General features: G+C 39.6%; 1 protein-coding gene across 10 annotated transcripts in view; it reads right to left on the minus strand.

Annotated features, from left to right (window-relative positions):
• The window catches only part of CADPS2 (calcium dependent secretion activator 2), a 513,662-nt gene that overhangs the window by 22,933 nt on the left and 466,429 nt on the right, over positions 1-24,300 (minus strand). For 8 of the 10 annotated variants that reach the window (XM_044387950.3, XM_044387934.3, XM_044387928.3 and 5 more), the window contains 3 exons: positions 14,043-14,126; positions 13,905-13,937; positions 2,709-2,816 (listed from right to left, as the gene is read on the minus strand). In XM_044387950.3, coding sequence (XP_044243885.1) covers positions 2,709-2,816; positions 13,905-13,937; positions 14,043-14,126 — 225 coding nt within the window. Of the gene's footprint in view, positions 1-2,708; positions 2,817-4,690; positions 9,906-13,904; positions 13,938-14,042; positions 14,127-24,300 lie in introns of those variants that run through there. The other 2 variants (XM_057304488.1, XM_044387936.3) reach the window with 2 other exon arrangements.

A 24,300-nucleotide genomic window follows, 5' to 3' on the forward strand; every position in this document is an offset into this window, starting at 1 on the left:
GTTGGTACTGGAGGCAGGATGAGTGTGTGTCTTCAGAATAATTGTTTTATAGAAAAATGTTGCAATTTGTGGTATTTCCAAAACTAAGCTAATCTCATTTGGGTTAAAAGCATGTCCTTCTTAAGGAGTGAAGCTCTCATACTGCATGCCCAGAAAATGGATCCCCTATACCCTTATCTGGGTTGGCTCAACCACTACGTGTCGATTCACTATAGGGCATGTGCAGGGATGTGTGTGTGTGTGTGTGTGTGTGTGTGTGTGTGTGGACATTTTCCTCTGCATCTGAAGTTAGGAGTCTGTTTCCTTCCTTCCTTTCCTTTCCTTTCCTTCTATTTACTTCTTATTTTAATTGGAATAGCAAAAGTTTGTCATGATCCCTGAGTAAAATCGTTCTCTTCAATCTTTTTTTCTGTAATAGACTAAGGTTGCCAACAGTATTTATAGGGTCATTATTTTCAACTGTTTCTTGACACCTAACAATATTATTTTAAGCTCCAGCCAGGAGGATTTCCAATAATTATATAATGTCTCTAAGTAATGATCTGTTGCTTAAGATACACATTCTGCTTTACCTTTCAACACATACTTGATAACCTCTCATTTACTAACTATAATTGAGGCAAATTCAGTCTTGGCTAATTAGGGGCTCTTAGTACCCCCTCATACATGTTATTCTTGATGACATATCAATAGAATTAGGGTCTACTTTTTATTTTTAATTACAGTAATAAAAATGTGCAATTTAAAAATATTAGAATGTTTAAGGACATTAACTATTTTACAAATAACAAGTCCAGTGTTCTACTGGGGATATGCAAAATGACAAAACCCTCACAACCAAAAAACAGAACTGCTTGTCGAGCATTCCTTTCAAAAGCAAACCTACAGCCATGTCAGATGCTTAGGTATCAAAGGAAAGTATACCTAACCAGGACAATTAAACTAGACATAATTTTATGTGTGTGTGTGTGTGTGTGTGTGTGTTTAAAGTAAGCTCTACGCCCCACGTGGGGCTTGAACTTACAACCCTGAGATCAAGAGTTGCATGCTCTACCAACTGAGCCAGCCGGGCTCCCCTCAACTAGACATCATTTTAATGTTGGCATCCTTGCGTCCACTTCAGTTAGCTCCATCGTTTATCATGGTCACACACAAAGTCTTTGAAAAAAGTTTGGTGAATGGGAGGGAGCTGAAGTACATAATATCTTTATAGAGAAAGAAATTCTACCTGTTATGAACTGATGGCCAGCTTTGTAGTAAGTAGGTCGAGATGAAAAATTGAAGATGTTAAGAAAACACACACACACACACGCACTCTCTTTCTCTCTCTCCTACCTACAATGGCCTATTTCCAGATGAGTCTACCTCTTTTCATCATAGACTACGTGCTTCAGCTATGCTAAGAATAAACATAAAGGGAATAACACCAATCCGATTTTCCCGTTCTGTTCAACATTTCTGGAAATTACCACGTAAGCAAAAAAAGTAAAAGAGAATCTGGAAGTAAAACATATGCTTGTAAATTCAGAGCAATACCAAATGGAAGAAGTTGCTAATATGGTTTCAGTATTTTGTAAAAGAGCCAGCTGGATAGATGATAATTTTTCTACCCCTGCAGGGCATCAAAGCTTTTAGGAAATCATTCTTTTCACACATATTAACACTTAGCTTATTAAAACAGATGATACTTTTATTGTAAAACAGCCCGGGTAGAGGCTGGAAGCATGAAATATGAAAGGGAAGGCGCATTCTGACCACCCAAACTGACAGACAGGGAACACGGACACAACAGATCATGGTGAGGAGGATGACGCAGCAAGACCTTCCGTGCCTGCCGCAGCGGAAGTGTCGCCGCGAAGCCCGCGAATTGCTGTTATGAAAACATTTGCAGTAACTTGCATAATTAAATGAAACTGCCAGAAAAGCATTTCTAAAATGCAGGGGGAGGCACATAAATAAATACAGTTCAAAGCAAATATTCCATTTCAGAATCGGCACTGTGGTGACTTACGGGAAGTGACATCCCAGCAAAGTACCATTTCCTTTGACTTGACTGTTAAATAATTACAAATAGGTGACAACACTGTGATTGAAATGGATTGCTCTCTTAGTTTCCTTGACAGATACTAGACAAATGAAACTTTGTGGTCATGCTCTCTAAAACTGCAATCCCCCATTTCTAGGAGTTGCCATGGGTAAATGAAGACTTCTGTCCCGAAAGAACGGCAGGGTTATATTGCTAGCGTGCCTCAGTGCTGTAAATCGAGATAAAAAATGTTCAATAACAGTAGAGTGGCAGGTATTTGCTTTTACGGCAGCTTAGGTCTTTGTTTAACTAAAGAGCATTATATTGACTCAAAAAATTTTGATGAAAGAGCCAAATCCATTACAACATGATTCTGTTTACGGAATGCAGCAAAGGCGAGTGAAATGATGCTGTACACGGTGATAAACTGGTTATCATCTTGCTTGTTAAAATTAACCTTACAAGGTTTTTGAGACTCTCATTCTAACAGTGACAGTTTTCATGTACAAAAGAAGCCAATTAAGGCTTCTGTCAACAGAGAAATAAAATTATCAACTATACGAGCTGCATAGAAGAAAAAGGATCAGAAAAGGAGTCTGCTTTGCAAACATACCATCGAAATGCAATTTTTCCTGCACATATTTCTATGATGCCAGGAAGCCTTGCAAGGGCAGTTACTTACATCAAACAGCTTTTCTATATACATTTCCTCATTGATCTTTTCTCGAAGAATATCCTGGTTTTGCCGAACAAACATAATATAGGTGTCTGCCAGATCCATTCCTGGTTTCTGTTGTGGGGGAAAAGCATGGGGAATAAAATATCAGGTCTCAATTGTGAAAATACTATTTAATCACAACCTTAGAAATATTTCACTATATCATTTCAAAATTTACATTAGTAAAATATGCTCAATACCCAAATCGGCGATGAGCACCTTCAGTAAATTCCATAATTAAAATAAAGTTTATTATTGACGTCTGTAACTTGAGGTCATAGTTATTTGCCATTACTGAAAGGATTAGAGACATGTGGTTGTTAACTACTAGATAATCTTTTTTTCTTTAGGGCTATCTTGAAAGGTTAACATGCCAAGTATAAACGAATGCGTTTTTTAAAAAAGTCCCCAGTTGAAATAATCATTTCCTAATTGCCAATACAATTTATTGTTACTATTTCTGGCTGGTTATCCATATATATTAAAGACAAAAATGTCAGTTTTCCTTGGATTGCCTTCCTCAACTACTCTAGGTGCTCAAGGCATGCGAGCTAAATTTCCTTATTAATCTGAGTAAAATATTATTAGGGAGATACTGGGCAAAAAAATTTAATGGATTACAAACTGAAATGTAAACCAAAATTCTGAGGATTACTCATTGCTTCTACTCATTCCTATTTATCAATACTATCTCAAACATCTATTTTATTTTAGAAATACAGTAAGAATATTGATGAGCCAGTTTCCTAAGAAGACTCTAAAGTGTGAATCAGATAACCTTCTGAAGTTATCCAACATCTGGTGTCTTGTCATGTGAGAGGAGATAGGGCGGAGTCTCCAAAGCAGTCTCAGGAAGGGACTAAAACCTAAATGGCTTCTAAAGTGTTTTCCTCCCGGACTTTAATTCTTTTATTGGGTTTCAAATAGCTAGGCCCGTTAATAAAAGTACTCATTTGAATGATCTACGTTTGATCTGTACTGAGTTATTCATCTGATTAGAATATGGCATTAATAATAACAAAATGGTGGAGCTGAGGCCCAAATGAGTCAGTCTTGTATCATTTCATATCCATAGAATGTACTTATAACCTCATCAACAGACTCATTTTGCTGAAGTAAATCAGGCGAAGAAATGAGGTGAAAGAGAATATGGGCCATTTAACTATTACCACTGCAGGAAAAACAAGGCATACCGCTGAGTGTTGTGGTAGTGCTTCCCCTTAAAAGAAGGACAAATAGTTTTTATTGCTTTTTTTGGGGCGGGGGGGAGTATATTTTATATACAATGATAAAACTGCCCATCTCTTTACCAGTGTACAGGATAGGCAATGAACAACTCATTAATAAAAATTAATTTGATTTTTTGGTAACGAATTTATTTCTGGGTAATGAGAGTCACAGGAAGCTCTTACGGCTCTTATATTTGGCCTAAAGTGAAATATAATCCACATAAATTCAAGGATCCTTTCAAACATGACCCAATATAACAAACTTCATTGTTAGTTATAATTTGAAACAACTACTTAAATGTCTTCCCCAGTCTTTCCTTGAAGAGCATCTACGATGTAGGGAGTATGTTTCAAACCTAATGCAGGCAACTTATCCAATTCATTCCTACATTATTTTTCTGCATAATTCTCTTAAGCAATGTTTGAGAGTTTGAATAAGATGACAAGGATAACCAAGAGGGAAACCTAGGCTGTTTCTTCTTTTCTTGGGGAAGGTGTATATATCAGTTTTTCCAGTGAAGAGGCAGGGTAATTTGTACAAAGTTTACTACTATTAATACTCGAAGACAGCTAACCCATAAGATAAGTACTTCTCTCCATGTTTCTCAAACTTTGTCACAACACTGAAGAAGAGAACATTCAGAAACCATACTGCCACAGAATGAAGATGACAAGAGAACACTTTTCTTTTTTTTTTTTTTTAAAGATTTTTTAAATTTATTCGACAGAGATAGAGACAGCCAGTGAGAGAGGGAACACAAGCAGGGGGAGTGGGAGAGGAAGAAGCAGGCTCACAGCGGAGGAGCCTGATGTGGGGCTCAATCCCACAACGCCGGGATCACGCCCTGAGCCGAAGGCAGACGCCCAACCGCTGTGCCACCCAGGCGCCCCTAGAGAACACTTTTCTATGTGTAACAGATAGTGTACAGGAAGGTAGCTCAGCATGACCTTCGATCAGCTGCTTGGAAACACACTACTATGGTATACATAATCCCAAGGCAGCTGGGCACAGCTTAGCTAAACTGGGAGTTCAAGAATAGGAAAACGAGAGGCTTGCTTTCTCTACCATTTCTCCCCCCAACCCAACCCCATTTTTATTTCTTTCAACACAAGAGTAGGCTTACAAGTCTAATCTAGTCAATCACTTGACCCATCAGACTCATTGGAAACTAAGCTATAGCTTGGAGGACTGGAGAACACTGACTTTAAACACTTGCCATAGATTCTAAGGTCTTTTGTCCTGTTTCTTTGATCCCTTTCAAGATAACATTTGACATAATGAAACCCCATCCAGGAAGAGTTTATCTTCTAACATCTAAAACTAACAAACATTTTGTGGTTTAAGCCTAAAAGAAAATTAAATGCTGTTCCCTTTGGCAGACCCAAGGGATAGGATACTGAAATCTGTAGGTTGAGACAGTTCTGCACTTCCTAAGGAAATAAGAATCTCTGGTTAGGGTGTGAAGTAAAGCTCATTTAAAAGTTTATTTCAACAAAATTAAGTGCTTATCTTTTTGTTTTGTTTTGTTTTTTTTTGTTTGTTTTTGAAATTATATTTTCTCCCCTTTTGGCAGATTAAGATCCACTTGCCTGGAAAACAAAACCTTGCATTCTTACATTTCTCATTAGCATTATTTCTTTATCTTTGAGCTGTTTACCTATTCTTGAAACTGTGACATATGGGAATTTCACACCTAGTGAATATATTTTCATGTAGCTGTGGCATGAGACTATAATCATTAAAAGAATATACACAAGTTAGAGTAACTGCAACAGTTGGTGACATTTACCAATTAGAATTATAGTTCTTTATCCTTCCTTTAGTGTATGAAGGGTAATTATCTCTGATAAATTGCTGAAAAAGATGTAATTTTCCTTTTAAACAGTTTCTACTTACAGTACAAATGTGTTTGGATAGAAGACATTATCACTGGTTCAGTGCTCCTTTGTGCAAAGACTGTGTTTTATGGCAGTAAAATTTACATACTTTGGAAGTCACTGCATCTAACTCCATTATTACATGTTATGCATTTAATTTCATCATTACATGGTCTCTTATTAGGAAATGAAGTTTTGTTAAAAAGTAAAAACTGAACACACGTGATTAAGTTTTTGGGGTTTTTTTGGTGTGTCGATGAAGGATGCACGTGACTGCCTGGCAGAGACAACGAGTTGCTACACGTGCTGCTGCGGGGGTGGGGGGCGGTCCGCTAGCCTTAGCAAAGCAGACGTCTAGTAAACTTCAGAAGCTGTCGATTTGGATGAGTTTTTTATTAAGAATATTGTGTTCTAGAGAGCTATATTTAGAAATCTTTTCTATATTGGTAATTATAGCTTTCTTAACGAAGAGGAGAGAAGAACAATTAAAAATCATGGAGCAAGCACTCTATGGATTAAATGCCACTTAGAGTCAATTTTTTTTCCCCATTCCCTCATTTAAAGCTCTGAGATCCTTGGTTCACCAAGCGCTAACTCCTCCACCTTGTTTATTAGAATAGTAATCTCTAAATCAAAATAGGAATTCTCGAATTCTAATTTGATGCAAAAAAAGAACAAAATTCGGCTACCAAAGTTATAGTAAAAGGACACAAACATCTAAAAGCTTCCCCCATGAGCATCAAGAAATCAATAAATGTGGAAGGAAATGAAGTGTGGTCAGGGGAGTGCCCCTGACATTGGCCGCGGAAGTAACAGAATACACCAGTGCAGTGAGTGCATAAGTTTAAGTAAGGGTGCAGGTTCCAGCAGTTTTTTTTTTTTTTCCAACCATTAATCACTAGCTAACCTAGTGAGATGAAAATGCTGTTGAGAAAGAGAGAAAAAAATTCCTTGTTAATTATATGCTGCAAACGCTCTTACTTCCTGCTGCTACACCTAATCCCACAGGTGCAAGTCTTCACTCTCCCTATTCATGGGTAGGTGCGTGCAGTGCTGCAGTCATTTTCCACAGCAACGGATTTAGATGCAGAAGAAGCCGCTTAACCTTCCACGGGAGGTTAACAATACACTATGCAAACACTGTCATGGTGTCTATTTAACAAGGAGACAATTTTTTAAATATACTATTCCACTCTCAAAGATGAACTAGAAGCTACAGTATAATTGACTTAATTTGAAAGTGCACTTCTCATAACCTACAAAAGCTTGCCTTGAAGAAACAATCAAGAGTGGAACTGTGATATCCTGGTTTACGATAATCTGCAAATAGGAATCTTGTGAGATTTAAAACAACTGCAGGTCTCCTCAGTTTGAAATTGTAACAGGAGCAATTTCAATCTCAGCTCCAGCTTGTCAGATTCAGAAGTAGTGTGTAATTGATCATCGGGGAACGGAGGACATAATTCTACAAACATATAACTTATCCCAGGTATTTTTAACAATAGATCTCTTTCTTTCAGCGTGTAATATATTCCTTATTACTTTGGCATTCATGCAGCAGTTTCTACAGTTTTCCATTTGAGTGAAAATGCTCTTAAAGTTAAACTTTTCAAAAGCATTTGCAGTAGGTTAAATAAATGATACATTCTCAAAAACTTAAAAAAAAACAGGTTTGAGTATACCTACGATGATTATGTGGTAAAAAAAATATTTTACCAATTTTGTACAAAGTAGAATAATTGTATTGTATTCGCATAGAAAAGCAAAAGGAAATAAACAGAACTAAAGCCTTCAAACTAGATTTATACCATCTTAAATATTACAGAAGCCCAGGAAGAGGAATAATTCACAAAAGCCAGGTGGTGGGGTGGGGGGAGAATGTGAACCATGAAAATGTTACAAGGATATAAAGTTTTCAAAATTTCCTAATAATAGTTTATCGAACTTAAAACCAATGAAAAAAACCCTCATTGTTCTTAAAAAATAAACCCTCCAAACTATTATTTCAAGCAGTGAAGTGGCCAGTCACCTTTCTCTTTGTTAATTCAGCTATATTCAAAATTCTGTTAACACTATTATATATTTTGACTCCAAACTGGAAAGCAGAAAATTCTGAATTTAAGACACATCCACTTGAAAACATCTTTTAGACCTGGAACATGTATGTTTTAAGTATGCATGTTTCCTTTAGTCCTACATTTCTGAGAGAGAGAGTTCCATTACTCCAGCGTTCTTCCTCTGGCTACGGGTTTTCTGTCTGCCCCCGTGAGTACAGTTAACAGGAAGCATGTTCCTACCATAATGCTATGAGAGTATGTCACATCAGAATCTTCTGTAACTAATACTCTTATACCTTATGTAGTCATATTGCTTTCACTCTTAAATTTACATGGATGCTTCACACTATTTCTTCTACATGGTGATATATTTTATTATTCACAGATCTAAGAATTTGCATGTACATGTACAAACACTTTGTTGTATCACTGGGGGAAAAAAATCCTTCCAAAGATGAGGTTCTTTTGAGTACTAAAAGGGATACTGAATAATAGTTTAAAACATTAGCCTGAAATACTCAAGGAAAAGAGGCAGGTTGACTTTGAACTGAGATTTAGGGGCTCCATTTTAATCTTATTATGCCTTGAGCATTTGACACTGTGAGCTTCTAGTATTTCTCTTGCTACTTCTGATCTGTAATAAGGATCACTAACATCTCAGAGTTTGGAGGAATGGGTGCTGATACAGGACTACCAGGCAAGGAAAGTGCTCATGTGTGTAGCACATAATTCCTTTATACTCTTATTTTCACGAGTAATGATTATGATGATGATGACGATGAAGGTATTCAGTCTCGCAGTTTATAACAATGTTCACTAACCTCTCCCTCGTCTGGCTACAGTTATGATGTCAACCATAGAAACTACACTGAGGACTTGGAGACGTGAAATTAAAATGCAGTAGGTATTATTTCATTTAGCTTTTAAAATTCAGATCGACTGGGATTGATTTACTCAGTCCCAATTTGGAACATGTCAGATTTTGGCTTAAAGGAGACTTGAGGATGTTTGAATGTCAAAGTCTGGAGGCAGTCAGTCCATGGACTTCCCTCGTATGAGAAGAGCCAGCCAGCCAGAACAAAACGAACGAAATAAAAAACAAAGGAAGAAAGATGACAGAAGCAAAATGCGTGTCTAGAAAGGGCAGCAGGCAACCTCCTCTGCTCCTACAATGGCGAGACTTTAATCTGGTCCCGGGGTGCCTCTCTCCCTCCAGGTGACTGCGTCCCAGTGGGCAGGTGCTCCACTCCCTGGTTCTGCCTGGCTCTCATTCTGACCGAAAGCACTGAGTATTCACGTGGCCTTATCTAAGAAATAAACAATATCTGAAGCAAAGGAAGGAGGGAAAATACCATTGTCTCTGAACTGACCAATGATACTTTTATTTTTAATAAATTTTAAAATAAAAAAAATCTTTATTTAACTGTTCACCATCACCAATGGGCACTAACATTTTTTTAAAGTAATCACTACACCCAGTGTGGGGTCAAGCTCACGACTCCAAGATCAAGAGTCATCAAGGCTAAGACAACTTAGCCAGCCAGGTGTGCCGTGACTATATCTTTAAAAGTCACCACTGATATGGGGCACCTGGGTGGCACAGTTAAACCTCAACTCTTGGTTTTGGCTGGGGTCTGATCTTTGGTGGTGAGATCTAGCCCCCACGTGGAGTGCACTAAGTGCGGACTCTGCTTGGGTTTCTCCCTCATTTTCTCCCCCTCCCCCCTGGCACACACTCTCTCTCTCACTGGAATAAATAAATCTCTTTAAAAAATGTTTTTTAAAGATTTTATTTATTTATTTGAGAGAGAGAGAAAGAGAAAGAGAAAGAGTAAGAGAGAGAGAGAGAAGGTGTGTGTGGGGAGAGGGGCAGAAGGAGAGGGAGAAACAGACTCTCCCCTGGGCAGGAAGCCAGACGTGGGGCTTGATTCCAGGGCCGGGAGATCATGACCTGAGCTGAAGGCAGACACTTTAACGAACTGAGCCACCAGGATCCCCTAAATAAATAAATGTTGAAAAAAAAAATTAAAAAATAAAAGTCACTACCGATATATGCAAGACTGCTTATTCCACACATTTGCAATATTTAAAAAATCAGAATCTCCTTTCCGTCCTGGGATCCCATGATGTCCTAATTGATCTTTTAAAAATTTGCCCATGTTCAGGTTCAATCTTTGCTGTCAAATCGGGCTTTGACAAATACATAGTATCATGTAACCATTACAGTGTCACACAGAATAGCTTCACTGCTCCTAGAAGTTTCCTGGGCTTCACCTAGATGCTTCACTGACCTTGAACTTACGGCGACCACTACTCTGTTTTATAATCTTTATAGTTTTGCCTGTACTGGTAGGTGATAGGTGTAGCCTGTTCTCAGACTGGCTTCTTTCCCTTGGCAATAGGCCTTTCGGATTCATCTATATCTTCGGGGGGCCTGTTAGCTAATTTCTTTTTCCTCTTTTTTTTCTGGATAGTATTCCAGTTGTCTCATTCATCTATCGAAGGGTATTTTAGTTGCTTCCAACTTTTGGTGATTATGAATCCGTTTGGTAGGAGTATTTGTGTGCAGGTTTTGGTGGGGATGTACATTTTCCGGTCAGCTGGATAAGTACCTAGAATTGCAACTGGTGGGTTGCATGGTGAGACTGTTTAGCTTTGTAACAAACGGGCAGCCTTCCAAAGCAGCTGTACCGTATTACAGTTACACCAGCAATGAGTGCGAGTCCTTGTTGGTCCCTATCCTTGTCACCATCTTGCTATTGTCATTTTTTAAAAATTTCAGCCACACTAATGGGTGTGTAGGGGTACCTCATTGTTTTAACTTGCATCTCCCTAACAACAAATGACGTTGAGCATCTTTTCACATGTTTATTGGAGAGCTGTATGTCTTTGTTACAGTGTCAATTCTGATATTTTGCCATTTTTCAATTTGGGTTGTTTTCTTGTTATTTTTTTTTTTAAAGATTTTATTTATTTTTTCGACAGAGATAGAGACAGCCAGCGAGAGAGGGAACACAAGCAAGGGGAGTGGGAGAGGAAGAAGCAGGCTCACAGCGGAGGAGCTGATGTGGGGCTCAATCCCAGGACTCCAGGATCACGCCTTGAGCCGAAGGCAGACACCCAACCGCTGTGCCACCCAGGCGCCCCTTATTGTTGAGTATTAAGAGTTCTCTGTTCATTTTTGATACAAGTTCTTTGCCAAATACGTGTCTCTGGCTTGTCTTTTCATTCTCTTGACAGTGCAGAGTAGTTAATTATTAAGTCCAATTTTCTCTCATGGATGTTTTTGGTGTTGTCCCTAAAACCTCATCACCAAACCTAAGACCACATATATTTTCTCTTATGTTTTCTTCTAGAAGTCTGCATTTTACTGGTAGGTTTTTGATCAGCTTGGAGTTAGTTTTTGTGAAAGATGAACCAGTGTTCTTTTTCCTCATGAGGTTCTCCTTAAAAGACTGCTTCAGAGAGGCGTATCTGCTGGGGTTTTAGCATGAAAACCAGTAACAGTCAACAGCGACTTATAGCCGTTGAAGTTGAGATTCACAGGCGTCAGTAATAGAGGTGTAATGTCCAGACCTAAGGGAGAAACTCCTCCCTGAGTAATCTGCCATGGCCAGACCATGTCTATGGTTTAGTGTGCTCTGCTGGGGCAGGGGGGCAACTTGACTTAATAATTAAATAAATTAAATTTAAAAATTTAATAATGGTAAGCTGAATCCACCTAGAGAGTGATGAGTGACTGGCATGATAAAGAGCTGGGGTACAGTGGTTGTAGCTGTTCTAATGTGTGTCTGTTTCTCTCTCTCTCTCATCCTTGACACTGAATGGCTTGTGGGCAGTCAATGTATATTTTCATCATGTAAGCCTGGGACCTAGCTCTTAGTGTTAAATAAATACTTAGTGAGTTCAGTGAAGAAATTGAAAATGTCTAATATAGAAAGTACGAATTCCTCAGACAATATATCCCTTTGAATAGCCACCACATCCTTTGGGAAGAGGAGGCATGATTAATTATCATCAAATATTTGAAGGGCCGTCATGCAGAAGAGGGATTAGAACCAAGGTAGAATTCACAGAGGTACAGAATTTCAACTCATTATAGGTAAGAGGAGGCTGCCGCCTTTTGGTAAGCCTGCAATTACTGAAAAAATTAAAAGAACCTGAACGAATCTTTGTGAGGGATATCAGGAGGGGCAGTTTCTGCACTGGGAAGGAGAATGAATGACCACTTTCTCTATCTTTCAAGTCTGAAGCTTGATAAGGTCTAACAGATCTCGTACGGGGTCAAATTAAGAACTTCAAATGCCCTGGGGCGCCTGGGTAGAACAGCTGGTTAAACATTCCACTCATGGTCTCAGCTCAGGTAATGATCTCAGTGGTCAGGAGACTGAGCGCTCAGTCCGGCTCCTCCACACAGTGTGGAGTCTGCTTGAGATTCTCTCCCCCTCTCCTTCTGCCCCTCCCATGTGAGCTCTTTCTTTCTAAAAAAGAGATTAAAAAATCTTAGAAAAAGAACTTCAAAAGCCCTAAGAACAAATATTTATGGTGTCCCATTCTATTTGTATTTCAAAATAAAAACAAAGCTATATTATAAAATGTTAGGAATTCCGATGAATTTCATGCGTTCCTATGATGATGTGTCTCTTTCTTTTTAAGATAGGAAGTACAAACTCTCCTTAATTTTCCCTTTCTCTCTTTTGTGCTGTCATTTTGCAAGACGCTACACCTGTGATTATTTCTGCTTATTGCCTGCCCAGTGCTGGTTTTCTGATTCGAGGTACAATACAAGGAGTATACCAAGACTTCTCTGGAATCATCTGTGAAATAAAAAAGCCTTGTTCCAAAGAAACCCTATGCAAAGGCAGGAAAGTCCATGGCCTTTTCATTTAAAATATCCATTTATACTCTTAACTACAGGGAGCAAGTGGATGGTTACCAGAGGCGAGGTGGGTGGGGGATGGGGGGGAGTAGGGGATGGGGATTAAAGAGTACATCTATCATGATGAAAAAGAAGATAAAGATATCCACTTATAATAATTATGGCAGCGATAAATCTGGGGACTATTTAGTCCATAGTATAATATGTGGTTCTGCATTTTAAAAATAAGAGCCATCTACAAGTGCTATACACAGCTTGCCTGTCCTGAAACCACTGACGTTCAAAATGACAATCGGGATGTGACGCTACCCAAGCACAGTCTTAAGTAAAGCTGAGATGACTTATGTTCCATTTAGTTTTAATTTGTAAGTTTTATTTTCATTGTGCTCAAATTCTTTGAAATGTGATACATATGCCAAGATATACGATTAAACAGAACATATTAGGCCTTGATCACATATGTGATAATAGGATGAAAAATAATTTGCGAAAAGTAATTTGTTAGGATTATCAATTTAAAAATGCTGTGCTAACTTGTTGATTTATCAGGTGAATTTTCTAATTGCAGCTTGTGGTATCTTAATCTTTGAACAGATTTACAGGTTACAAATTATTTCCCAAGAATTGTATGAAACATCAAATGCTAAAATAACTGAATATTGATTTACAACACTTTTGTATTTAAAAAACTCATCCTTTAACTGGTTTATTTATTGTCACTTTAATTCCTGTAAGAAACCTGTTACAGCTTCCATATAAAGGGAAGAGACAGTATTTTTCTATAAATGGTATGAGGCATTCACTACCCAGTCCTAGAGTATTAGAATTACCCTCTGCAACTAAGCTGACATGTTCTCATAATGACTTGACCTCCGTAAGAGTTCCCAAGTTAAAATGGAAAAAGTACACTGAAATAATCATGTCAAGCCTTCTTCTGAGGGTTAGCACTTGCTTAAGGAAAATAAACTGCTCCCTGAGGGAATGGCACTCACTTTAAAGATCTGAAATAAACCTGTGGTAAACCATAATTATTTAAAAAAGAATTATACACACACACACACACACACACACACACACACACACACACAGTTTTTAAAAGCAAATAAAAAATACTTACTGGAACATCAACATATTTTGCAGCTGCTTTCACCTTAAGTGGAAAAGAGACAATTATGAGAATTATTTTCTTAACTGTTAGATAAGTACTATGACAACAGTCAAAAGACAGCAGACGAGAACTCATTCAAATACTTACAGTGAATGACAGAATGGATGAAAAGAAAGTGCCTTCATCATATCTTGATAGCTTAGATAACACCCCTTCCAACACTGAAACAAACTGTAATTGTTTATAGTGAGTACTTAGAATATTACAAATTAGTAACAGGGCGAACAATTTCGGGACCAGCTTCTCCTGCAGCACAAAAATCCACAATGAATAAACTGACAGTCAAAGGGCTGACTTGTAATGTTTACTCTTTCACTTTGAAGATGAGCTCTAAGGTCCCTTTCCTATTGCTGGAAATGATACACAAAGTTTTTTTTAAAGATAAAAGAGTAACATGTAAACATGTAACAGCAGCCTGGTCACTGAACATGTGAGATAATTTAAACCGTTGATAAGTAACTTGAAATTCCTGAGACTATTCCTTAAAACAATTTTCAACTTCAGCAGAGATGTTTAGAAGTCATGATGGTCAAGTGTAATCAGATTCCTTCCTTTCATAGATCACTTGACCATTCCCCAACCTTTTCTATCTACAGAAAAGGTTGAATCAAAATGACCAGGTAATGGAAGGAATGTGTAGCATTCGAGGCTCCTGTGACCCTGCAACGAAGTCCGACATTAGTTAACAGGCATTTACCAAGTAGTTCTAATAAGGACATAAAGGATCAAATCTGCTTTCAGAAGCTTACGAAGCAGTTGGAGAGCTAAACCAGATAAATACTCTGCAGGGAGAGAGCACTAAATTGAGCTTAATATAAGCTCCTGATTCCACACTGACTACTATGTGGGCTCAGGCCAACCACTGCACCAGTCAGTTCTTCTGTCACTTAAATAGTGTGTGTGTGTGTGTGTGTGTGTGTGTGTGTACACATACGTACGCGCGTGCACTGTGGGTGGTATGGAATTAAAATTCGTCTCACAAGTGTTTTACATTTCTACAATTTTATATTTCTCGGAAGCTAAAGTGAAGACATGTATGCCATAATATGATTAAAAATGTAGGGAATTATATTTCATTGAGTGGAAACATTAAGACTTGGCACTAAGATAAGAAAAAGAAATTAGTAGGAATTTACTGCCGTGCATCTTTCCTCTTTAGAACTAAAATAATATGCACTATTGACAAATTATATACTCCCAAAGGGAAAATACTGACAAGGTTTTTTAAATACGAAAAGGGAAATTAACGAAGGCTGGTTTTTGTTCACATAGCTGCTTCTTCAACAAAGTGATAATAATTCTAGGGACACAGCTTATTGGTCTCTGGTGACCAGAGAACTCACTGAGAGTGCACAGGAGATAATCTTTTCTCTATGGCTGGTCAATTACTGCAAAATAGTTTATGCAAAAGAAACAAAAACTTCCCTATAGGTTTCTCCATCACATCATGTGCGACATGATGTAAGAACACGGAAACAAAATCAGGCAAACTGCTGACTAGAATTGTATTTTCAAAGAATGAAAATTATGTATGGCTCGTTAGTTATCCTAAGGGATACAAACAGCAAAAAACACAAAATTACAAATTGCTCGCAACTAAAAGTCAATTTAGCACTTTCTTCCTGCCCATTAGGATTTCTTACCAATCATAGCTGGCTAACTCAACTTGATGTGGTTTGCAAAGACCCAGAAGACCAATACTCCAGGGCTATGTCAGACCAGGGGAAGGGAATTCCAAACTTAATGGCCCTCTGTGGAAAATGCCTCATCTCTTCTAACTCAAATCTTGAGAGCCAGTGTGTGCTGGGTGATCTCATTTGCCACGAGGAAAGCGACAATTGCTATGGTTACCAGACTACCTGAGCCAGTGAAGGCTCTAGCACAGCACCCGGTTCTCGGTGCCCTCGAGTGAGTATATGTGTACACGGGTAAACGGTGCTGAGGGACAAGGCGAGGTAGAGGCAAGACGCCTGTGGACGGACTTAGAAGATCTTAGCTCAATTGCAGCCCTGACAATCTCTGGCTACAGGGCAGCGGCCTTCAGCTTCTCTAGCTGTGGCATCCTCATCAGTCGAAGGGGGAAAATGACAGCCATCATGTCCCTCTCGCAAGGATCAGTGAAGACCAGCTGAGATAATTTATGTGAAAGGACTGTGAGAACAGCGATACTAAAGAAATGTAAAGAATTAATATTATTGATATGATTAGCTAAATCACTATCCATTATACAGGTCTAAGAACCTCTGTACGTTAAGTCACAAGTTAATGGGGGTTGCCTTAGGATTGTTCGGTGATAAAGAGTAATAATGAGTTTGGTTATTGGCGAGTGGGTCTAATTCGATTAAAAGATCCCGACTGAGGTAGAACAGAGCGTGAGGATGTAAATCAGAAGACCTGTGTTAAAATCCCATTTGTTTCAAGGTTGTTTGGCTGACAGCACAGGAAGGAGGCTCTGAACATAGGTGGTCTGGCTCCCAAGCTCATGTTCTTTACTGTTAGGGTTACGCAGTTGTAAGCATTAAATAAGTAATGTGCCCAACATATCAGTACTCAGTAAATGTCATTTTGTTATTATTGAGCCCCTAGTGTAGGAAATATAGACACTTTATATCTTAGACCTTTCCTTCCCGGAACACACAAACTACTGGGAGAGACAGACGTGTATACTAGACATGTATACTACTGGTCATGACAGTTAAGGGCCAGTAAAGGTGGGCAAACTGTAACTGAAACCTGAGGAGGGAAAGCATGACTTCTAACTGGAGGATGTCGTTAAGCTGCCAGGTGGCACAGAGGCTGAGCTACCTTCAGGATGGCAGAAGTGGAGGGGATAAAATGACACTTGGGGAAGCAACTGTTGGTGATGATTTTCAGGCAAAATGTTCCCCACTGTAGCAGCTGGCAGCCTGTCCGGCTCACCTTCTCTTGAGAGTACCAAGCAGCACTGGGTCGTATGTGTGTAAATCCTACATGAGGACTGGGGCGTCCGTGTCACAACATTCTTTGCCTCCATTTTAACAAGAGCGGAGAGCCTCTCCTTGAGTTCCTCCCCACCCCAAATGGCCCCTGGGGAGGCATAAGCCAGCAGGGACCCCATGTGCTTACATGGCAGTGAACAGCGTCTGCCCCCCTGGGACCAACCAGCTGAGCCATCCAGTTCCTGCAGGAAGGCTGTCTGTGAGATTCCCACGAGGCACATGCAGAAGAGTGGCCTCAAAACCCAAACTCTATTAAAATCAAGACTGACTAATAATGATATATTTTCCATCTGGCTGTTAATTGCACAAAACAGCAAGATTCCAAAGAAATCCAGTTAAACGCTGGGTTTAGTTGCTGTGTCTTTAACTGCTTCCTGTGAACTTTCTCAGTACAGCTCAGGGAGTATATAAATACTTAGGGGTTTGCCTTGTGCTCTCTGTTCTCCTGAGGGTGTCGGGTTGGAATGAAACACTGTAATCTCTTTGTTTCCCTGCTCTTTATTGTAGATGCCATTTACTGGGTTTGTTTGAATAATATTTAACACCTTAAGTCTGTCTGGGTAATTACCAACTTTACCTCAAATGCACGCTCTCAAGGAAATTAAAGATGAAAAGCACTTTGAAATGACTAGTAGAATGAAACACGAAGTATGCCACAAGGCATGGCGGGTTCAATTTCCTGTTGAATTTTAACAGGGTATAAGATTCATTTTCCCACATGTATGGAAAGTAGACCACAAATTCTAAAACGTTATTGGGGGGATTCCAGCGATAGATTGGTGGGTTCAAAACACAGTTCCTGCTTTTTCAGCTGTCATTCACGAAGTAAATAAGGGATATTTGCATCTTTTACACTGCAAGTTATAACATCCTCCAGAAAGAGATTCATCCAAATAAGACTGATCATGAAAAACTAAGTTCTTTCCCTTCCCTCTCTCTCTTTTTTTTTTTTTTGCGGGGGGGGGGAGAGGGTTAGTGGTGCTGGAGATATCTATTAGCAGATGTTTTATATTTATTCGGTAAGATCAGGACTAGCTAGTATTGTTAAAAATCCACATGGAACCACAATACCACGGACTGGAAAAAACCAGGTTTCCTTCCCGAATCAGAATGTTAATGTTATGATACAATGCAATTGTACCTTCCTCATCCGCTTTTCTCCAGCTGTGAAACCACTTCTTTGAACCTCTGTTCCATCTGACTCCCAAAGGTCTTTCCAGATTTTCTGTATCTGTGTTAAGGACGCATAATATCTGAGTGCTCACTTCGGCAGCACAGATACTACAGCCGGCGTGATATGGAGATTAGCATGGCCCCTGCCCAAGGATGGATAGTATCTGACAGCAAATATTTATTTGTAACATACCTCGTTCCACAAAGAATCTAAGACAACTTCCAAAAGGGCACATCTAGCACGGACATTGGTAAATTCTCCACACTCCTCTCCTTGTTCCTTTTTTCCTTGTCCCACAAATAGAATGACCTATCGTATTTTGTATTGCCTCTCTCCTAAGGGCTCTTACTAATCCTTTTAAGCATATAGTTGGATTTCAACAGGTGTCTTCTGAATATAGAGCCTTGATCCAAATGAGTAAATTTAATCAAATTAATCTTAGCATGAGTCGATGAGATATTTTAATTATAGAATCTAGGTAGTCAGGTTTGATGTACCCTCTGCCCATCTTACTCTTAAGAGAAATTTAGGGGGAAACATTCTAGGTTATCAGAAAGAATATATCTGTGTCTGTATATATTTACACCTACCTCTATGCCTATGAACTCAGTGAGGTAGCGTGTCTTCTTTCCTAAATCCCTTTTTGCAATAATCAAGGATTTAGTAGGTTGAATAGGGCCCTATGCTCTTTTACTTCATACCCAGAATTTACTGAGCCCCGTTAACCAGAGTGCCTCCCGGGAGTGGTCACTTTCTCATTCTTTGCTCTGTTAACCATTTCCCCTGATCAGTCCTTTCCCACAGCTCTCTCAGCTTTTCTTCAGGATCCTCGTGTTACATACAATGAATTCCATTCTCCTCTACCTGCCCATGCTGGTCCCACGGCGTGTATGCCTGTGTGGAACGATTGCCAAAGGAGGGAACACACGGGCTGGTGGGTACAAGCCAGATATAAAGAGGACACCAGAAGGCTGGGTGGTGAAGCGCCCACTCTTTTCCTCTCTGCTCTTGCTGAAGTCTGTATAGTGTGATGGAAAGATGACAGGCCTAGGGACCACAAGGGCCGGATCCTGGCTCCACAACTACCTACCATGTGACCTGGGGCCTCTGTTCCCTCATCTGTGAACCAGGGGACTGGACTTGGAGGTCGACTCTGGCTTACCTTGGGAGCCTGCCTTGGGAGATGAGGCCCCACAGGCAGAGCTCCAGGCCTCCTTCCCCTCTTTGCTCGAGCAGCTTTGCTCTGATCAATGTTCTACCTTAGGGTGGTACCCAAGATGTATTCGAGAACGTTACATATGTCTTTTAAACATTATAAAAATACTTGTGAAGTCCTTGCTAGAGGATCTCAGGGTTCCAACTCTGGCACTGTGCATGCCATGGGACTCTGGAATCTGGGGAGAAATGATGTGGGTCCCCAGAGGCTTCTACAAAGAAATGTATGTAAGGATTTTTGTTTTAGACTGACCAAAGGCTATAGATATTTTTTGTTATCTAATACTCATGTTTTTTTGATGAGGAAACCAAGTTGTGCAGGTGGTAACATGAAGAAACAGGAGCAGAGTTCAGCTCTTCTGACTCTCCCACACTTAATTATTGGTCAACTTAATTATTACAAGGTGGTGAGAAATATAGCATTTTTGGTATCCTTTCCTTGGCAAGATTGAATGTTTTCGCTACCATTTTTTCCCTCGAGTAAAAATTTCTGAGTCCCTTTCTGGCTAGAAGCACCTTTATTTTTTACCCCTTTACGGCTGATTTTCATTTCTCCATACTGTTTCCTGTTCTGGAACATCGGCCTCAGAACAGCAGCCACTGACACAGAATCATCTCTAATGGTTGAAATCTTATAATCCCATTGATATTTTGGTTCCATATGCTTCCTCTGAATTCCAGACTCAACTCTCTGATTGTCTCCTTGGCCTCCCCTCTTTCAGATATCTCAGAGGCAGCTCAGTCTCCACATGTCCAATAGTGACATCATGGTCTTTCCCTCAAAATCTGTCCCTCTTCCAGGCACCCTGCGTCAGTCAATGACTTTGACATGCATGCCATGCTTCAAGCCACAAACCTAGGAGCAACCGAGGAATTCCCTTCTCTCCCCATTACTAACCCCGGGGCTGCTGTAACAGACTAGCCTAGCCTGGGTGACATAAACACGCACGTTTTTTTCTCACAGTTCTGGAGGCAGAAAGTCCACGATCAAGATGATGGTATATCTGGTGTCTGGTAAGAACCCACTTCCCCATTCAAAGATGATGGTTTTGGCTGCATTTTTACACGGCAGAAGGAGCTAGGGAGTGCCGTGGTTTTGTTTGTTTGTTTGTTTTTAAATAAGGGCACTAGTCCTATTTATGAGGACTCCATCCTCATGACCTAATTACCTTCCAGAGGCCCCACAACCTAATACCATCACCTTAAGGATTATTAGGTTTCAACATATGAATTTGGGTGGGGGGACACAAACATTCAGTCTAGAGCACTCTTTAAATGTCTTTGGGTTGGTCCACTAGAGACCAACATAACAGTCTCCGCAGTACCCTCTCTGTAATCTATTTGCTACAGGCAATCAGATGAATCCTCTTCTAATGCAGATATGATTAATTCCTCACCATTACTCGCTGCCTCCCCAACCCTTCCATGGCTTCCCAATGTTCTTAGATGAAGACATTAGGTTCCTCAAGTCTGAAGGTGGGCTTTTCACCATGATTTCTCTCTGCCTCCCAGGCACAGAGTTGGGAATCATTAGTACATAAAATCAGAAGTACGAAAGTCACAGAAATTTGTGGAATGAGTTCAAAAGAAGACTAAAGATGGAAACCGAAGGAATACTAGCATTTAGGTCCTGGGTGGAGGAAGGACACAGAGATGGAAAGCCAAGCTCTTTTCTCAGCATGGACATGTGCATGCAGTTGGGGGACATACTGCTGAGTGCTACATGTCATCGAGAGCCCTGGCTCATTCTCCAGTCATTTGTGAAGAAGTGTGGAATAAGAAGAGGATATGGAGCTGGGATTGAAGAGAGGAGGTAAAAAGAAGGAAGTATTCTTTCTCACTTAACCAAACATAGCAAATACACTTATCAAGATGCACAGAATAATTAAAACATGGGAAGAAACATTCGGAATACAACACAAGTAATTCACTATGCTACTTCATACTGAGTTAATTAATATGGTAGGATAAAACAAAAATGTCTAGGACATGACTCTTGAAATCTGACAGGGTAAAGGCAGTAAACGTAGAAGTTACCTATTTTAATTTTTAGAGTATTTTGTGTTTCACTGATTTCCTAGATTTCTAGAAGCAGCATGTCCACTGGATTATGAATCTGAAGCTCAGAAGTTTGGTTCCTGACTCTCTTACTTAATTAGGTGTGTAGTCAATTTAGTAGACTACTGTGAGGATTGTGTTTGTATCTGCGAATTAGGGTAAGACTGCCCATGCCATCGGAGTTTCACAGTTGGTCCTTCATAAATATCCCCTTCTAAGGTATCATTTCTTCAACAATGACCAAAAAAAAGGGAACACACTACCTTAGAGGGTTGTTTTGTTTTAAAATGCTATACTGAAGTTTAAAGATTTTTCACATAATAGCCTGGATAGAGATTCATCAGAGCAGTGCTTCTCAAAGTCTGGCTCAATGGACCCTTACATCAAAATTACCATGGTGACCTGTTAAATATGTACCTTCCTGCTCCTCTTCTCAAACTTCTGATTCAGAATTGTTGGACAGTGGAGCATGGAATCTACATTTTAACAAGACCTCAAGTAATTTTTGGCTTGCTAACATTTAAGAATTGGATTATAGAACCTTATTTTCTTTGCTTAATAAAATTAAAGAAAAAACACCATTTATTGTCATCTCCTATGGGAGCTTAAGATGGTTGATTCACTCTATGAAGTCGGGTTGTTTTATACTTTTCAACTAAAGAATTAAAGATTATTAAAAAGTACTGTTAGAATGCAGGAAGAATGATCCATAGGAAAAGACTAATCTAGATCTGATCATCTCCATACATAATAGCTAGTTACATTAGGCTACTTAAGTTAAAATTGACTAAAATTAAGTAAAATTAAAATTTCAGTTTCTTAGTTGCACTAGCCACATTTCAAGTGGTCCATAGCCACCTGTGACTAGTATTGGATAGTGCTGGATAAATATTTTTATAACACAGGAAGTTCTACTGAATAACACTGATCTCTAGACTACCATTTCTTTACTTGATTCAAATATACTATTTTTTCATTAAAACGTATATTTGATATAAAAGAAATCAGTTTTTTACTTTGCCAGGAAAGAATGCAGAGATGATAGACAGCCCTGCCAGGTTCCTCTGCAACCCTCCCCCTACCAGCAGAAATCCTGAACTAGTTCTCTTTTCCTTGCTGCCTATTTAACCCTTTACCAACTGCATGCTATCATGCAATTTAATGCCTTCCAGTAGGCCCCCTTCTCAACTTGCAGAGGAGACACTGTGAAGATGGGGAGGTGCCTCTGGGTAAACCCCCCCTGGACGACTCACAGACAATGAAGGTACAGAGTGAACTTCATTTCACTTTAGTGGACTGTCTGTGCAGTGCTGCGAGCTGCCGTGCTGGGCTCCTGGGAGGACAGAAACCTCCCTGCTCTGCCTCTGGAGCCTTGTTCTCCAGGGGTTCACCTCTCCCCCACCTGCTGGATGCTTTTCCTGTTCACCCTTTCCCTTTCCACTTGTTGGTGAGTGTGGGTTGTATGAGAAGGCGCAGGTATTCTTGGGGGGGTAGAAGTGAAGAGAACAAGAACTGGAGGGGTGGCGCTATTCTAAAAGCTTCTTTGTGGCTATTTTCCATCTCCAGACTTGCTACTAAGGAATTTGGAAAATACCAAAACCAACCAACCAACCAACCAACCAGCCCAAAAAACCGTGAAGAATCCAGCCGCCTCCAAAATCAAGTATAATCCCACCATCCAGAGAAGCTCTGTCAACATTTTGGTGTTTAGTCCGTCTCTGCTCTCTGCGATGCAAATTCAGATCGTACTTTCCATTTCTAAAATATTAAGTTTTTTTTCACTTAATACTATATTATGAAACCTTTACCATTAATAGTCTCTGAAAGCATGGCTTCTTAATACAGATGTCCCATAATCTACCATTCTCTTCATGTTAGAGATTAAAGTTTCCAATTTTTCATTAGAAGTCATGTGACCATATCATGTATATATATTTTTGTGCATCTCTCTGAGTAGGAAAAAAAATGCAAAAATACTTATTAGGTAGAAGGGTATTCATGTACTCGATATATTTCCAAAATATCTCTAGGAAGGCTGTAATGATTTGCACTCCCACAGACAGGAAGTGTGCGCGTCCCACCTCGCCTCCTCTAAAACCAAGTGTTAGCTTAAAAACATCTATGTTCCTTTGCCAGAAAAAGTAGTATATTAATTGTGGTTTTTCTACATTCCTTAAGTGATGAGTGAGGTTTAACATTTTTCATGCTTCTTGAACATCTCTGCTTTTTCTTTTCTAAACAACATGTCCTTCGCTTACTAAATTGGGGGTATTTTTTCCTTTGATTTTTGTAGGTTCTTCCAATTGTTTTATGAAGCCTGATTGGGGTTCTCTGATCAAGCCTTGCAAGAGCAAGGACTCCATTTGCTCCCGTGAACGTGCCCCTGGACCACGTCCATTCTGACTCCTCACCCTGTTGAGTTCCATTTTCCATCTCTTTCCCCGGCAAGACCCAGATCTCAAGTGTCAACTCATGGCAGTCTGTTACCCTCAGTGGGATTTTAAATCATCTAATCATTCAATGGAGTACTCATTTATGCTTCATCTCTGCTTATACAATTACAGGCCATAGCCTTCGTCAGAGATAAATGGAGCATCAGCTTGGAAACCGTGGAGTGGCCCAGGAGAGGAGAACCTCCGGCTGTCAGCCTTCCCGGTCTGCCCAGGACTAGCTCCAGAGCCTCGGCACTGTCATCCCCACAAACAGGCTACACTCAAAGACTGGTGACAACTCGAATTAGTCCAACAGATAGACAAATAGTAAGAGAACAAAAATGGGAAATAATAAGGTCTTACTGGAAGACAGAGTTATTTTTAAAAGCCAACAGCTGCAAAAAAAGCCAAGATTGTAAATAAATTGTAAATTAAAAAAAAAAAATCAAAAGTTGACAAAGAGTGTTCACATTTTGTTCAGAAATCTT

Source organism: Ursus arctos, unplaced genomic scaffold (assembly GCF_023065955.2).
Source record: "Ursus arctos isolate Adak ecotype North America unplaced genomic scaffold, UrsArc2.0 scaffold_3, whole genome shotgun sequence".
NCBI classification, from domain to species: Eukaryota; Metazoa; Chordata; class Mammalia; order Carnivora; family Ursidae; genus Ursus; species Ursus arctos.